At 52.0% G+C, this 16,528-nt stretch overlaps 5 protein-coding genes across 5 annotated transcripts; 2 read left to right on the top strand and 3 right to left on the bottom strand.

The window, feature by feature from the left end:
- Positions 1-97: 97 nt before the first annotated feature.
- On the bottom strand, positions 98-1,490 carry G6M90_00g012040 (uncharacterized protein; the record flags this gene model as incomplete). The annotated part of the gene is made up of 2 exons (XM_014693832.1): positions 98-1,146; positions 1,352-1,490. 2 exons carry the CDS (start codon positions 1,488-1,490, stop codon positions 98-100), a joined length of 1,188 nt encoding a protein of 395 aa, XP_014549318.1.
- Positions 1,491-5,385: 3,895 nt separating this feature from the next.
- Positions 5,386-6,765, top strand: PR1_0 (Cuticle-degrading protease; the record flags this gene model as incomplete). The annotated part of the gene is made up of 4 exons (XM_014693831.1): positions 5,386-5,667; positions 5,744-5,929; positions 5,989-6,501; positions 6,574-6,765. 4 exons carry the CDS (start codon positions 5,386-5,388, stop codon positions 6,763-6,765), a joined length of 1,173 nt encoding a protein of 390 aa, XP_014549317.1.
- A 1,710-nt stretch (positions 6,766-8,475) lies between these two features.
- On the top strand, positions 8,476-9,466 carry URA6 (Uridylate kinase; the record flags this gene model as incomplete). The annotated part of the gene is made up of 2 exons (XM_014693830.1): positions 8,476-8,725; positions 8,790-9,466. 2 exons carry the CDS (start codon positions 8,476-8,478, stop codon positions 9,464-9,466), a joined length of 927 nt encoding a protein of 308 aa, XP_014549316.1.
- A 964-nt stretch (positions 9,467-10,430) lies between these two features.
- On the bottom strand, positions 10,431-11,738 carry EIF3M (Eukaryotic translation initiation factor 3 subunit M; the record flags this gene model as incomplete). The annotated part of the gene is made up of 1 exon (XM_014693829.1): positions 10,431-11,738. The coding sequence occupies one exon, from the start codon at positions 11,736-11,738 to the stop codon at positions 10,431-10,433; it is 1,308 nt and encodes a 435-aa protein (XP_014549315.1).
- Positions 11,739-12,643: 905 nt separating this feature from the next.
- G6M90_00g012080 (uncharacterized protein) lies at positions 12,644-14,978 on the bottom strand (the record flags this gene model as incomplete). Its single annotated transcript, XM_066129723.1, has 5 exons — positions 12,644-13,083; positions 13,150-13,519; positions 13,577-14,169; positions 14,238-14,838; positions 14,937-14,978. The coding sequence occupies 5 exons, from the start codon at positions 14,976-14,978 to the stop codon at positions 12,644-12,646; spliced, it is 2,046 nt and encodes a 681-aa protein (XP_065986025.1).
- Between the last annotated feature and the right edge of the window lie 1,550 nt (positions 14,979-16,528).

A 16,528-nucleotide genomic window follows, 5' to 3' on the forward strand; every position in this document is an offset into this window, starting at 1 on the left:
ATAAAGATATCCAAGAAGCATAAGAAAACGAAAACCAAGTCGAAACTCCTCGCGCTCTATGCCCATCAATCGTTGGTCACTGCTCATCCATGCCGTGTTAGTTTTCTTCGTAAAGTCGTATCAACTGTGCCTTCATATCAGTCATTCTCTTGTGATTGTACGCAGCTTGATTCTCCAGGTCCCGTATCTTCTCTTGTAGTTGGGAAATCTTCTTGTCTTTCCCTTTGAGTGCCGCGCGCGCTGAATCTCTACCCTTGGAGACACCCTTGGTTTTCCGGGCTGACATCAATAGTAGCTCCTGCACAGATTGAAGAACAGCTGGGTCAATTTTCTGGCGACTCAACAGCGCCATGACATTCTCTGTCACGTCCTGAGTGCTGGCACCGTGGGGACTACTTGAGGGAGAGACAAGGCTGAAGTTCGAGTCTGAGGATAGCGTCTTGGACGGTGTCTTCAGAGTACCGGAGGACGTCGGCTCCTCAAATGACACCGCCTTGGAACGTTTTGCTTCCGACGCAGGGAACAACGTTCTGGACACAGATGGTGTGGGCAAGCCGCCAACGATGACAGTAGTACGACGATTTGTGGAAGGTGTGGCAAATACGTCGTCTGAGGAGCGGCGCCGAGTGGCCATTTGGACACTCTTGTCCGTAATCTCGGCCAATTGACGCTCCGCATCCGAATCTAGGTCCGTGAACTCGTCCTCGTCCTGGTCCCAAGAATCATTCGGGTTCCTCTTCCTCTTTGAGCTAGGAGTAGCGGGACTGGCCTTTGGTGCTAATGCTTGCGTTTCTCGTGTCCTACGGGTGCTTGTTGGGCTGGAATCAGCCGCTTTGGAGGTCTTATTTACGCCTCCCAAGATTCCAGATCGCCGAGATGACGGTGTAGCTTGAATTCCATAGGACTCCAGAGGCCTTTGAGTAAAGGTTGGGGTCTTGGGTCTTGCTGGCACAGCCCGGTCGTCCACCACATCGGCGTCGGACCCAGGGGCGAAGCTGGATTCTCGAACGACAGCATCATCTCTCCATAGAAAAAAGTTGCAAGACAGACGGCGATGTGTTTCACAGGTCCAGAAAAGTCTGCCTTTGTTGGGGCATTCTTTCTTCACCTCACGAAGTACGGCTTTCTTGCGAGGATCACAGTTACCTGGTCACATGATATGAGTTGTCAGTCCGGCGCAGCTATTGTCTCAAGTAAATCGGCCGTCGCAAGGTCATATCACCACGCTCATCATGCAAGGCTCATCAAGATGTAATACAAACATATCATTTGACGACACATGGGTGAGGTGGTGCCCTGAACACACGGCGTTGATGGACAAGTATCGAGGGAATAGAAGAAGCAAGCTTACACCACCACAGGCCATCCTGCCAGACACCATCGAGCCGTTTCTTCTCAGAGGAAGGCAATTCCTCCGCCTCGGAACGCGACACCGGCGTAGAAGGCGTATCTTTGTAGCGTCGTCTACGCGGAGTTGTAGACGATGCCATGTCGAAAGCCAAAGGCTCGGGCAGTGTAACAGTACCTCTTGAGCTGGCCCTAGTCTCAACAAATGGGCATGGTTGCCTCGGCGGCCGCTCGGTCCTGGAGCAAATTGCAGCACGCAGATGGCCAAGCTGCCTTGTTAGGCGATATGAAGAGCAAAGAAGCAAAGGGCAAAGGGCACTAAGGTTATCGGAGGTGTGACTGGGAGCTCGGAGTGAGAACTAAGTCGACGTTGGAGGTTGGAAGTTGCAAATCGGCCTAGTCGAAGCGGGGGGGAGTGGAGAAATCGGACCAAAGAATGGTGGTGGCTGAGGTGCCGCTCCGATCAACTGATCAACTGATGTGATATCCCGTTCATTTGATCAAAGATGACCATACATATTACTCAGACTAGACGCTTCCAATCCTGGTGTGAGCTTGAGCAGGCACAGACTTGGGCGGCGTGCTGTGTGCATGGAGATATAAAACATTACACTTACACCCTGTCGACGTACACGTCTCAATCCTCCAGCGCTTGTCCCAAGAGGAGCGGAAGCCATGTTCATCTTTTTGCATTGTGTTGCGTAATTTAGGCACGGACCACGCGAGTAACTTAATCTCGAGTCTTGGGCCTCAAGACTTGAGTCTCGAAGCGCCTCGCGGCTGTGAATGGCCATACTATGTATTTTAATAAGTTGCAACAGATCAGACTTCGGACTCAATGGGGCAGGCGCGACTTGGCGATGCGGGTCCGGTTTCCTGTTTGGCCAGTCAGCCTCAACCACCAACGGCCAGATCAACTCCCATCATTATCTCTTCACTCCATGTTGCTAGGCTCTTGTTTTCTTCTCAGCGCGGACAGTGACCGCCGCTCTCGACCACATGTTGCCTCCCCGCCGCCACTTCCGATACGCAAGTTGGTGAACTTGGCCCTTTACTTGTTGTTAATTTGCCCACTAACAGAACCGACCTGAGCAAGTTGCCAAGGCCGCCATGGGATGACTACTCTGAACGCAGAGTCACAATAATCAAGGCAATGACCTCCTAGGTGTCTTGACATCCGTTGATCAGCCCCTCCATCTTCCCAAACTAGGCAATTACAAGAATCGACATACATGTGCCAAGATGACTGGCCTGGCCTGGACGGATCGCGTCATTGCGCCTCCGCGGATAGTGCTGTTGCCTAAGCTCTTCTCACCTGCTTGGTTTTCATGTACAGAACAGCTTTAGCTTTTCGAAAAGTTTGCCATAGTTCCAAGGCTAACGGCAATAACTAGTCCGCCACATCTGCGTTCCCGGCAATGCCAGCGGCATGTTCGTCCCAACAGGAAGCCATGGTGACCAGGGCGGCCATACCATGGCGATAACTCCGCCGATGCTAGCACCCGCGACTTTGATGTAACCAATTCCATTGAGGCACAAGGCCGCCTGTACGGCTTGCATCTCAATATTGCTGTTGGGCTGAGCTGTATTGCCTTGGGAGACTTCGCCACCTGCCTGGTCGGTCAAGCCGTTTGCCAAAGGTAACGTCTCAATTGAGCACCAGTCAAGAACGTGTCTATTCGAAACATCAAACATACCTACCTAGGTAGGTAGATAGTACGCCCGTACGCGGGGACTGCACGACACAATTGTTGGGATACTTCCATGTTGGTGTGTACGCAATCAACTTGGCGCAAGACACTACTACTTGGGTTTCCGTACCTGGTCCCCGCTTCGCTCATCGCTACGTTTTCTATTGTGATTCTTCTCCTCCTGACGAATATGGCTGCTCAACTGCCACCGGCATGTCTTCACATACGTATGTATGTATGCATAATAAACATGGTTGTTGGTCCAGAATTCTATTTGCAACGTGCAGGCTCACCTCTTGCCTATCTCGTCGAAATCTCAACAACTACCCAACTCCCTGCTTCTTAGCCTCTCCAGTAGCAGTGTGAGTGGGCATTGGCATGGCCATCATCTGCTCCAAACCCCGAGACTATGTATGTGCGCCAGCGCAGAATCCTTTCATCTCAGCTTCATCCGGAAGTCAAGGGATCCCCGCCATGATTCGCCCAATGAGATATTGTTTCTCAGCACCTAGATGGTCACACCGACCCCCATGTTGCACAGGCGTTGCCTGGAGCCTCTGGCGTGAGCAAGCCGGGCCGGGCCACGGCCACGGCCACGGCCACGGTCATGGTTACGGATTCTCGGATCGATGCTCGGGCAGATGGGCGGCCATTGCAACCGCAATATCCTACCCGAATAAGACAATACCTGACCACGACGCTGCAGCGGAAAGAACTCTGCCCCATATTGATATTTGTTCAAGGCAGCCGTTCAATGGCCAAGTTTCTAGGGCCCCTCTCCTAGCCAGGCACCGGAAGGTTAATTGCCATTATTACCGACTACGTACATACAAACAGTCTGAGCTAACTTAACCTCAGCGCCCCCACAACCAAACTATCCCACAGGTCCAAGATGCTTATTATTAGAAATATGCCACATGGGGAAGCAGGCCTTGGTAGTGGTTGAAATTGTTGCGCTAGGCTCTACATTGCAGCTTCTTGCATCGCCGACTTGGTGCCTCGGCGGTGTTGGACTGTTCCCCCACAATATCAATGAAATGAAGCGACTCGCACTATGGAAGAAATAGGAAGGCACACGGGTGCAGAACATTTGGAGGTTACATCGCACCGTCAGCACCACTCAGCACCACATGAATCAGTCATTCTTATCTTCTGAGCTCTCGGCAAAAAGCAATGCTTGTCGCGACGGGCGCCAGCACAACTGCAACCTGCAACTTCGTCACCCATCATGGTGCACATGATGCGACAATGAGTTGTCAGTGTTGAGCACTACTGGCTGAACAGGCACCTGGAGGTTGGTGATCCTGGTTGGTGATCCTGTGGATGATAAGTCGGCAACCATTCACTTCTTCATATGGTTTTCATCCTCAATTGGTCCACGCGGAGGAATTCTCTCGTCAGTGTTCTCTGAAACCCCCTCAACTACACCCTGCTTGTTGGTTTGGCAGGCTATGCTGATGATGATGGGCACCACCAAGCCCAGATTACATTCGGAACTGGCCGAGGAAAGCGCTCACAGGCAGCTACACGAAAAGGGTGTTGAAGTTGCGCAAAAGATAAAAAGGGTTGTACAACGGCCGAAACCAGGATTGTCTCTGCTTAGGAAATGACGCAAAATGAGACTAAACTGGCATAGACGACAACATCCTGTTTACTTGCGTAGCTTTCAAGTCAAGGAGGCGTTTACAGAAACCCACCCCCCTTGTTTTCTTTTCCCTCTCTCTTCCCCTTGACGGCCAGTCCCTTCAATGTACTTTTCATGCAGTGGAACACGTCCCTGATAATTGTCAAGTCTCGTGATATCCGTAGATGGCCACTATGAGGCTTCCCTAGCCTCACAAAAGCAATCAATGGAGCTTGGCATCGTTATCCCAAGGTTGCATCATCCTTCAGTCCCCGGATTCCTGACCACATACTGCTTTCCACGCTAGCATTCAACAAGAAGCTGTTATCAACGCCGTCACCGACAGAGCCACTTCTAGTGTATTATCCTAGGCGCCAAATATTGAGCGTCGATTCCCGCAGATTCGGCCGTCCAGGGCCTTGTTCTACAGCATGTCTAGCTTCGCCGTCACAATCTTGTACGTCTGCAAAGAACAAACAGCTTCCAGTTCTGGAAGGTGATGGTTTCAGATGGAGGCTTCCCTCTCAACCTAGATCGTCTACACATTGACCTAGATGGAGACAACAAGACGGCATCTTTTGAATATAAAATGACCTTTCTTCGCCGCCTTGAAGTTGGATCTGTCCTGGATTCATCCTCATCACGCAAGCTTCATTCCATCAAATCAACTTCGGTTTCTGCCCAACACCTCTGGTCTTTGGTCCCGTACTAGAATTTGCAATCATGCATCTGTCTGCTCTTCTCACTCTTCTCCCAGCCGTTCTGGCTGCCCCTGCCACCATTGGCCGGCGCGCTGAGCCAGCTCCTCTCTTCACTCCTCAGGCTGAGAGCATCATTGCCGACAAGTATATTGTCAAGTTCAAGGATGATATTGCCCGTATCGCTACCGATGACACGGTCAGCGCTCTTACCTCCAAAGCCGACTTCGTTTACGAGCACGCCTTCCATGGGTTTGCAGGCTCCCTCACCAAGGAGGAGCTGAAGATGCTTCGTGAGCACCCCGGTGTAAGTACCCCCTCCCACTTACCTAGGTAGTCAAGGGAGACATGTAGGTGTTTGTTGCTGACCCGCTGCCCCATAGGTCGATTTCATTGAGAAGGACGCCGTGATGCGTATCAGCGGCATCACTGAGCAGAGCGGTGCTCCCTGGGGTCTTGGGCGCATCTCACACCGCCAGAAGGGAAGCACCACCTATCGCTACGATGATAGTGCCGGTGAGGGTACTTGCGTATATATCATTGACACTGGTATTGAGGCCTCCCACCCCGTAAGTTGTGCCGTCAAAACTCCATAGCGCGGAGTAGGAAATTTAACAATATCATCCAGGAGTTTGAGGGTCGCGCCACTTTTCTTAAGAGCTTCATCAGCGGTCAAACCTCTGATGGCCACGGCCATGGGACTCACTGCGCTGGTACCATTGGTAGCAAAAGCTACGGTGTTGCCAAAAAGGCTAAGCTCTATGGTGTCAAGGTTCTTGACAACCAGGGCAGTGGTTCCTACTCCGGTATCATCAGTGGCATGGACTACGTTGCACAGGACTCCAAGACCCGCGGCTGCCCTAAAGGCGCCATTGCTTCCATGAGCCTGGGAGGTGGCTACTCGGCGTCCGTCAACCAAGGTGCTGCTGCTTTGGTCAATTCTGGTGTCTTCCTTGCCGTCGCCGCTGGCAACGATAACCGGGATGCCCAGAACACCTCTCCCGCTTCCGAGCCTTCTGCCTGCACTGTTGGTGCCACTGATTCAAATGACAACCGATCTTCCTTCTCCAACTACGGCAAAGTTGTCGATATTTTCGCTCCTGGTACCGGTGTTCTTTCCACCTGGATTGGTGGCAGCACTGTAAGTATTGTACCTACCTCGATAAGCTTAGAGACACGCTTTTGCTTCAGCACCAGCTCTAACAAGGTTTAGAACACCATCTCTGGTACCTCCATGGCTACTCCCCATATTGCCGGCCTGGCTGCCTACCTCAGTGCGCTCCAAGGCAAGACTACCCCTGCCGCTCTTTGCAAGAAGATCCAGGACACTGCTACCAAGAACGCGCTCAAGGGTGTTCCCTCTGGCACTGTCAACTACCTTGCCTACAACGGCAACGGTGCCTAAATTCTTAACTTGAGCAGGGGGGGAACCCTTCAGTGAAGAGACGGCGATTGGTTGGTTGTATATTTGAGACGATTTCCAACGCTCGAATCCCCCCCAAAGGTATATATTTATATTTCTATATTTTCTTGACCAAGTACATTATGATGATGGAACATGACCTTTCCCAATATAAGATGTCTTTGCAGCAGAAGGAAATGAAGATGTTATCGGGCGTGTAGCTCAGAGTGCACAAGTTGGAGCTACTAGCTGAATAAATCTAGGAGAGTTTATGGCCGCCTTTAAGTTGTTTCTGCATTATTCCGTGAGACTCAGACGTATATGCTTGCCTCCTCAAAAGCCTCAAAGGCAACATTCCATGCCACACCCGCAGGGTTGAACTCGTATAGGCTTTCGTTTAATACCCTGAAGAATTCTACCGTGAGGATTTCTGAGTGCTCGGGAGTGATTGTTGAAGATGTTTAGTTTCTGGAGAATACACATTAGTCAATGTCTTTTCCGAGCTGGACAAAAAAAAAAAAAGAAAAGAAAAGAAACCAGGATTTGGACATACAATCTGTGGCGGAACATATTTACCCATCTAGAAGCATGCACTAATATTCTATAATATATTATAGTATATATAGCCAGGTACCCCATCTGGTTAAATACTTTTTGTCTCGTACTGTACAAGGCGGCGCTGCCTTTTTATCAGCAAAGTTGGCCAAAGACGTGACTACATTCTGATTTCCAAACACTAGGCACGGCAGTATGTATTCTTGGACAGTTTTGATGGGTGTGTATTGTGTCATGGGAGGCTATTCTTGCGCGAGTGAGCGGCACCATTGAGTCGGGCCGTTAGCACAGCTGGCCTGGTTGACGGTTGAGCACGTTGAGCATCCCTGCCAAGAAGTTGCTGCTGGTTATCACGACCCCGCAGTCTAGTCTAGCAGGCTGCATGGTACGTGTGGTGGTTGCGTCGAGACATATCGTCGGTGTGAAAGCTGTGTTGTAGTTGGAGTTGCGGCTGTAACCAGCCAACCTTGGTCTCATGCTGGATGGTCTCACGTCACCTGCGCATGTGCCCGGAAAGAGCCTCGTGGCGGCCGTCGAAACCAAAGGCAGGCTGAGAACGCAGAGCTTGCGGTTTAGCTTAACCAACAACTCGCATCATGCATGTTCACGCAAGTCGCTAAGCTCGGGGTGTGTGCAGTGTCATGACCCAAATCTCAGACTTTGAGCAGCTCTTCTTGCTTGTATTAAAAAAACAGGCTCATCTTTGGTTTTGCATTACATTCATCATCCTGCTTGATCCCTTGGCCGCAAACCATTGACCTCAAACAACCCGTTCCTCAGTCGTGGTGTAGCCCGGCAAGTGAGCCCCACGTGATGGCGCCTGCAGCGTCCAACAACAACCCCCTTCATTTCGCCTTTTCTTCCACCACATTCTAGCCAACACGTCCAATTGATGATAACCACGTCCTTCGTTTTGTTCCCCGACAACCTGCCCTCTTCGATTTTTGCTCCCCGCTGTCTTGTCGGACCTCCCTCCTTTCCTGCAGGTCTGTAGCACGCCCCCTTTCTTCCTTGGCGAGCTCGTCCCACGTGTGCGGAAAATCACGACGGAACCAGGGTCTCACACACGACTGGCGTTCAACCCATCACACTGCATCTCGTACCTCTTAATTTTTTTTCTTCCCTCTTCTCGTCTTTCTGTGCACCTCACCTGAGCCAATGGCTTCACGTGTTCCCCTCTCGTGGCGCCTGGCAAGCAGATCCGTTGCGGCTGGCCGCCGTGCCTGCTCAACAACGCCTTTATCCTGGACTCCGCGCACAGCTTTCCGTGGTGGCAAGCGACAGCAGCGATTTTACTCTTCTGACAGTGGGCCGACTGGCAACAAGGACAGGGTCAAGTTTTGGCCTTTTATTGCCGTGATTGCCATTGGCTCAGCCGGCTACGTTGGGTTGGTGAACCGTCGCAAAGGTATGGTTGATGTAACCCCCCTCGTCAACCACCTCCTAGCTCCTAACGTTCCGAACCACCATAGATATGACTCGAACAAGCGATTCCAAGACCGAGGGCCAGCTCCCCCCGCCTGCCAAATCCTCGCCCACATTCTCTCCCTCCGACGTCACGGTGCTCTTCGTCCTCGGCGGCCCCGGCGCCGGAAAGGGCACCCAGTGCGCCAACCTCGTCAAGCAGTACGGCTTCACGCATCTCTCCGCCGGCGACCTGCTCCGCGCCGAACAGGAGCGCCCCGGCTCCCAGTTCGGCGACCTCATCCGCGACTACATCAAGAACGGGCTCATTGTGCCCATGGAGGTCACCATCCAGCTTCTCGAGAACGCCATGACCGAGGCGCTCCAGAGCAACGGCAACGCCACAAAGGGCCGCTTCCTAATCGACGGCTTCCCGCGCAAGCTTGACCAGGCGCACAAGTTTGAAGAGTCCGTGTGCCCCGCCAGAATGGTCCTCTTCTTCGACTGTCCCGAAAAAGTCATGGAGGAGCGTCTCCTCGAGCGCGGCAAGACCAGCGGCCGCGCCGACGACAACGCCGAGAGCATTCGCAAGCGCTTCCGTACTTTTATCGAGACAAGCATGCCTGTTGTGGATTACTACGAGAAGCAGGCCAAGGTGGTCAAGATTGATGCTACCCCTACGCCGGATCAGGTCTTTGCCAACACAAAGGCACGTCTGACTGAGAAGTTTGGCAAGGAGTTTTAGTTGCGTCGCAGTTTGCCACGAATTCGTTCCTCTTGCACCAATATCCAGTTCATCCTTCTTCTGAGGAATGGTAGATGTATTGCTGCGCTGTTATTGTTCATAACTATTGCATTATTCTTTTTCTCAGAGCGGTCCCTCGATGCTCTTCCTGTACCTTTATTTGTTCTTTTCAGTGTCAACTTTGGGATAGAGAGAAAACACCATGAAAGATTTTACAATTGCACCGGCTGGACTCGGCACAGGGGTAGGGTTGTCAAAGCATCGGGAGTCAGCTCGAGACTTTACCTTTTTTCTTTTCCCTTGTGTTCATTTAGACAGGAATGTAAGATGAAGCTTGTTGCGCCGCCGGCCCTGGCTACGCTGTAACGTATAATACCATGGCGAGAAGAAGACGGTCCGTTGGCATATTTTCACTTTATTGGGTTTCACTCACACTTTATCGTCGTACAACAGCGTCAAACAGTGTAAATAGGACGCTAAATCACGGCATACACGACAAAGACCGGGGAGGGGGGGGGGGGGATGAGGAGGTATTTTTCAAATTTTTTATAGTCTTCATTGATCCTATTTTGAATAGAAACATCTGATGCTAAACCTGCAGCGCCATTCGCATAAAAATAAATGTTTCCCCCGTTGCACATGTCTTTTGTTGTCGTCAAGTCAAGGCCTTCTTGCTTTCCCAAACGACGGTATTAACACAGTTATTTCATCGGTATACAGAATACCGCCACCAGCCCTCAGGCGCCTCTCTTTTTCGTTTTTGCTCCCTCTCGTGAGATGCATGTTCGGGTCCACCGCTGCGTCTTTGTGTGGTTTTCGCGCTCAAGAGACCCGGTCCCTTTTCCCTTCTTTTGTAACCGTCGCTTTTCGCTGGACGTTGTTTAAATCTTCCGGGTTTTCATGTTAATATTTTTTTCGTTTGAATGGTAAAACAAACAAACAAAAAAAAAGGGCAGGGAATCGTTTAGTCGTCATTGTCGGTCCTCTCACGTTGCTGTGACTGTGGGTTCTGTTGCCGCCGGTTGCCGCCGCTCACTCCGGCATTGTTGAGCTTACGCTCCAGTTCCTGAATCTCGCGCTCCTTCTGGGCCTTGGCATTGGTCTGCTCCTGGCGCAGGACGCCGAGGACGTTTTGGAGAGTGGCGCGCCAGTGGTCCACGCGGGTGGACAGCTCCTGGTACTGCTTCTCGCCGAAGACGCGGTAGGTGACCTTGTGCACGAGGAACTTGTTGCGCTGCTGGGAGAGCTTGCCTTCGACGAGGCCTGCGCGGATCACGTCGATGGCCCACATCTCGATGTGCTCCTGGGGGATCTGGAGGGCCTTGGCGATCTTGGCGTACTCGATTTCGCGGCTGGGCGTGGCAGCGGCGAGGCTGGCAAAGGTGAGGAGGCGCATCTTGCGGTGGAGCTTCTCGTGGTCGAGCTTCTGCTGCTCGACCCAGCCTTCGTGCTCCTCGGTGAAGTCGTTGTAGTCCTCGAGGTCCTGCTCGGCAAAGATGTCGAGAAGCTGCGAGTATATGGGGTGAGAGTCGCTGAGGGCCTGGATGCTGGGGATGGCACGGAGGTCTTGGAAGAGGAAGTGGGTGTTGGATAGGATGGCCATCTTGATGGCGCGCAGGGACAATCTCTGCGCATCCTCTGACGTGATCTCGTCCTTCTCGTCGGCGTCAAAGGTCCGAAGGGCCTTGAGGACAAAATCGTAGCTGATGGACTCCTCGCCGGCCTCCAGGGCCGCCTCGGCAACGTTCTCGTAAACCATGCGCTCAATCTCCTCGCTGGCCTCCCATGACTCGAGCCACTCGCCTAGCTTATCCAGGTACAAGCGCATGCTGTCAAACATGTTGTGTGCCCTCGAGAACTTGACAATCTCGAGGAAGATGCGGGCGCGGATGACGTCCTCCGGCGGGAGCAGGTTGAAAACTGTCGCCAGGGCGTTCAGGGACAGGCCGGGGCCGTGGACGGACGAATTGACGGGGACCTTGGCGAGGTTGGCGCAAAGAGTCTGCAGGTACTTCTTAGGGTCGGCGGACTGCAAAACGAGGTGGATCACGAGGTTCGAGGCAGCGGTATATTCCTTCTCGGGGACGGTGCTGAGACCGGCCGAAGCAGCAACCAATTTGGCCAACACATCTTCCTTGGACACCTTTTCTTTGCTCAGCAGCTGAGCGGCTTCCTCTGCCTTGAGGTACTCGGCCATCTCCTTGGCAAGCTCCTCAAAGGTTCCATCGACGAAGAGCAGCTGGGGCTGCTCATTATTTTTGGAGGCGGGCATCGTGAAATTTTTCGGTTTCGCCTCTCGCGAAGAGGGACGAGGGGTTTCGGTCGGCTCGTCGTCGATTCGAGTTCACCAGCGAGAAAAAAAAAAGGGATAGACCCTCGTTTGGAGACGTGGACGAGGGAGAGAGGGGAGACTGGAAGCGGCGGTCTCGCGATCGCTGGCACGACGTCTGCAAACAAGAGGGAGGGGGTGGAACTCGAGAGCGGAAAATGTGATGTTGAGCGTCCGTTGGCAGGGTCGACGGCCTGAATAGCCCTGTGGTGGGGCTTTGCCTGTGAGTCCTTCGCACACCCCGCCCGATTTTTCTGCCGCTCTCAGTGTGTGGGAGCTAGGCGTCACCGCCCTCGCTTAGCTCCACATGTGACTCTGCACGTGCAGCTCCTTGTAAGTCATGATGAACCAACAGAGCAGCTGCATTGTACATCATGCAGAAGATAAACGACCCGCAAAGTGTATGTATTCAATTATAAAGTTGCATTCTACCAAAGTGCCTGGTGCGAGTTCTGCAAATTTCTTTGCCATAGTGAAAACATTGCTTTCGCTACCAATTCTTAGACCCCGCATATTGCAAGATGAGTATTTGCTATTCTAAGCATCACAACAGCTGAGCGTCCCATCCTTACAGCCCGATGCCTCAGAGTCCTTACAACACCGTGCCTATCCATTGAAATTGAGTTTACTCTGTAGCCAACAGAAACATGCCATGTCCCATCTGTCGCATCAAACCATTACGCCCAAGAATCTATGTACATGCCAATGCGAGAGAAGATAAAGAAAATAATTCAATCGTATATCGGTATAATTCGCAAAATGTCCATAAAACACGATCCAAACAACTCTGGTTCAAAAATATTAGTTGCACCATCATTAGCCAAGTACATGTAAACTTGGGGGTGCGTTTATCGGCCGTGAGCCTTGCCTTTCTGGCCAGTCCTCGTTGCTGTCGCGTATATGCTTCCACTGTCGTCGCCAAATAGCGGCTGATCGCCCTTGCCTCCCATCTCCATGAATTCCCCAGCCGCTCGATGGTGGTCTGGTGCCTTCTCTTTTGAAGCGTTCGTGATTCGCTGCTGATTCTTGGAAAATACCTTTACCGGAGCCTTATCATCGCCAACCGCAACTTGGGCGGTGACTTGAACAGAGTTCAACGTTGCAAGCAGAGTTCTCTCCCGAGCCGGTGCACGGCGGTTCACCTCTAGTCCAGCAATGCCCCCCACAAGACCGCCTGTGCTGTCATTTACACCGGGACTGTTCTGGGTCATCCAGGGATGGGCAAGACATTGTTCCACGGTGAATCTGCGTTCTGGATCTACGATCAACATGGAGTCGATGAGGTCAACTGTCGTTTATCAGTATTACACTTGAGCAGAACAAGAATGAACTCGATAGGGTGGCTTTGGCTTACGAGCAGGATCACCAACAGAATCCCAGTACGGGGAGGGGTAGTCAAATCGACCGCTTCGAATCTGCTGTGACAGAGTGAAAGGGAAATCGCGAGAGTAGAGCTCGTCGGAGAATGGAGGGAAACCGCAAAGGCAGATGTACAGCACAACACCAAGAGACCAAATGTCGACAGCTTTGGTGTATTTGCGTTGCTTGGAATCGGCAAGAATTTCAGGGGCGACATAGCTGGGGGTTCCGCAAAGGGTCGTAGTAAATGACTCTTCGCCGATGATTTTGGCGAGGCCAAAGTCAGCCAACTTGACGTGCAGGTTTTTGTCGACAAGCAGAATATTCTCCGGCTTGATGTCTCTGTGAACAATATTTCGTTCATGCTATTGGGGTCGTCAGCATTGCAGTATTCGTGATGGGCGGATTACGTATACACGTACGAGATATTTGATCCCCTGGAAGAGTTGGAGGAACAGCTTTCTCGTCTCATCCTCGCTGAGCTTCTGCTTCATTACAATAAAGTTGAACAGCTCGCCCTCCGAGGCCAGTTCCAAGACGAGATACACTCGATCACGCTCATTGAACGTATCCTTGAGGCACAAGACATTTGGATGGCTGACACCCATCAAGACACCGATTTCTTGCTGAAGGCCTTCCGTTTTGGATTTGTCCTCCATACCAGGAGGCTTCGTAAAGATTTTGACGGCATACCGTTGGCCAGTAGATCTTTCGATACAGAGGTACACCTCAGCAAAATGGCCCTTGCCGAGCTTCTCCAGTAATGCATACTGTTGCGAAAAGGCGCTCGTGCGTCGGCTCTGAGGATACCTGAAAATGAACCTGGCCTTGCCATGTACTGCAATCTCATCCTGATCCTCGAGTTCTCGGCGCTGATTACGACCAACAATGGCCTCGTTGACAAAGGTGCCGTTACTGGAAAGATCCTCTACAATAGCGACGGTGTCCGTCCCATTATTCTCTGTGAACAAAAGACAGTGGCGGTTTGAAACGATGCCTTCGTTGACTACGATATCTGTGCAGAAGCTCAGGGTTAACCTCACGGGGGCTCTGACTAGGCATAAAAACAATTTCAACACATACCACACTCAGGATGTCGGCCTATCAAATAGCCACCCGAAGCCGCTCCCTTTGCATTTTTGCGCTCAAAAATTTCCTCAGCCCTGATGGGGGCAGGCTTGTTAGTGTTTAGAGGTGTTTTTTCACCATTCACGGCAGCATCCACGCTATCTGGCTGTGGGCATGCATTTCGTCTCTTTAGCACCAATGGCTTATCGCCGTATTTGGGATCTAGAGGCACCAAGTATCCCCAAACACCTTCCTTGACCTCATCCTCTACATCGTCGGAAAGTGCAGGGTGTCGATCGACAAACTGGCTGAGCGGCTGGGTGTCTTGGGGCGGTGATGACAAAGCCTGGCTCTGGGGGAAGGCCTCGTCGGTCTTTCGCGGAGTGACATCCTCATGCTTGCCTGCAGAGGGTGTAGGGGTAGCCTCCTTATTGGCATCACTCGATTCCTCAGCGGCGACGTGCGTAACGGGAGACGGCAGATGCTGCTTGTTGATGATGGGCGTCTTGTCAGCGGCGGCGGCGGCGGCGGCACCAACAGCACCAACAGTTTGCGACGACAGACGGTCCGATCTCCGAGGCTTCTTAGACTCGGTTGCGTCCTCGGGCAGCGAACCCTGGGTTGGATGATTGGTGAGCGAAAGGGTGACGTGGGCGAAACAAGCAGCACGACGAAGCGTGCGCAAGGAGGTACAAGATGGGCAGAGAAACTCACGCGCTGGCGCTTCAATTGGCTCTTTTCGCTGCGAGGTGCCATGTCCTCGGGTGCCTATTAAACAGCAAAAGAGGAAAAACAAGAGCTCTTCAGCTGCAACTGGGCCAAGGCTGTGATGTCGGCGAAAATCACGGTTGCGGATCGAGGGGAGAATGGGCGAGGGTGCCTGGGATGAATTAAAAAAAACATGGGCAAGTGATGACGGAGGGGAAGCTGGACGGTCGATCCAACATTGAGCCATGCCAGTCAGCCCCATGAGCCAGGTGCCAGCCCTGAGCCAGCTCTCAGCCCGGTGGAGAGCAGCCTGGCAGCACGGGGCAAGTTGTTGGACGTGACCAGCTGACTATTAAACTACAAAGCACCGGACATGTATTAATACGGACATGGAGTAACTTACTTAAGTATTTAAGTACTTACTTGAAGTACTTGTTAGGACCAACCGGACCCGAGCACCGTGTGTCGATGTGGGATCTGGGGCCGGTCCACTCAATGCTTGAGCGACGGTACGTACTCATTTACCACTCATTCGCATTGCGGCGCATACAAATGGTTTTACTAAGGGGAGTATTGTTTCGCTCTTCAGTCAAGTGATATTACAAGTATGATGCGAGTATAGTTTTACTACTCTCTTATCAGAGCGCGTGGAGTACGTACATACGATCCATTGCCAATATGTGGCCAACGATAAGTGATATGGTGGCTCAGAAAGGAACCAGCTGAGCACCAGCAACCGAACCCTATTGACTCACCTTGAAGCTGAATACTACTCAGTTCGCTCATGGTGGGGACTTCGAGCTGGCGTAATTGAAGACACCATGTACAACATATTACACCCCGTATGTATGGATGCTAGTAACTACTATCTTCTTCTTCCAAGCACCCTGTTGGAGGCCTAGCCTGTGAAGCAAGCCGCACAATCCACCGACCGCCATTGAACGGCAGGAATCGCGAGTTTCAGTCGCCGAATGAGTGACCCGTCCAACGGCGCGCAGTCACCTGCCACATCCAAAAGCAGATGACCCTCATCGCCACTTCGCCCACGACGCTAATAAAGCTCCTTGACAGTCATCAACTGGTGTCACACATTATTCAGGATGTGCCGCGGCCAAGGGAAACTGGGACACTGTCACGCCATGTGACTCAAACCATCGATAGTCATCTCTCTCCCTGGAGCCACAGCGGGCCGATCCTCTAAAAGGGCTGCGGATCTGACCAGGACCTTAATCCTGATTCTAATTTTGGCCAACTTCTGCTGCCATAGTTGTCATCACTACCAACTAGGTTGTACGCTTATAGACCAACTTCACTGCCAAGACAAGCAACAAAGGATTCAGCCAAGTCGACACTCAACATCGTTACCGCACATGCAGCAGACTCGGCTGCCCTGGGCCATTATTATTAGGAACTACCTATCCATCCTACACATCCGTTCAAACGTCTGCTGTTTCCAACATTTCCCAGACCTCTTTGCCTGGATAAGCTATATTGTTGTTTGGTCATCTGGTCCATGAGCGCAAAACGCTTCCCATCTGTGTTGTCTCCCCGCGTGTGTGTCATCGTCATTGCGAAATGCAAAAGCCGCTCGCGGCGAC

This window comes from Metarhizium brunneum, chromosome 1, assembly GCF_013426205.1.
Source record: "Metarhizium brunneum chromosome 1, complete sequence".
Lineage (NCBI taxonomy): Eukaryota > Fungi > Ascomycota > Sordariomycetes > Hypocreales > Clavicipitaceae > Metarhizium > Metarhizium brunneum.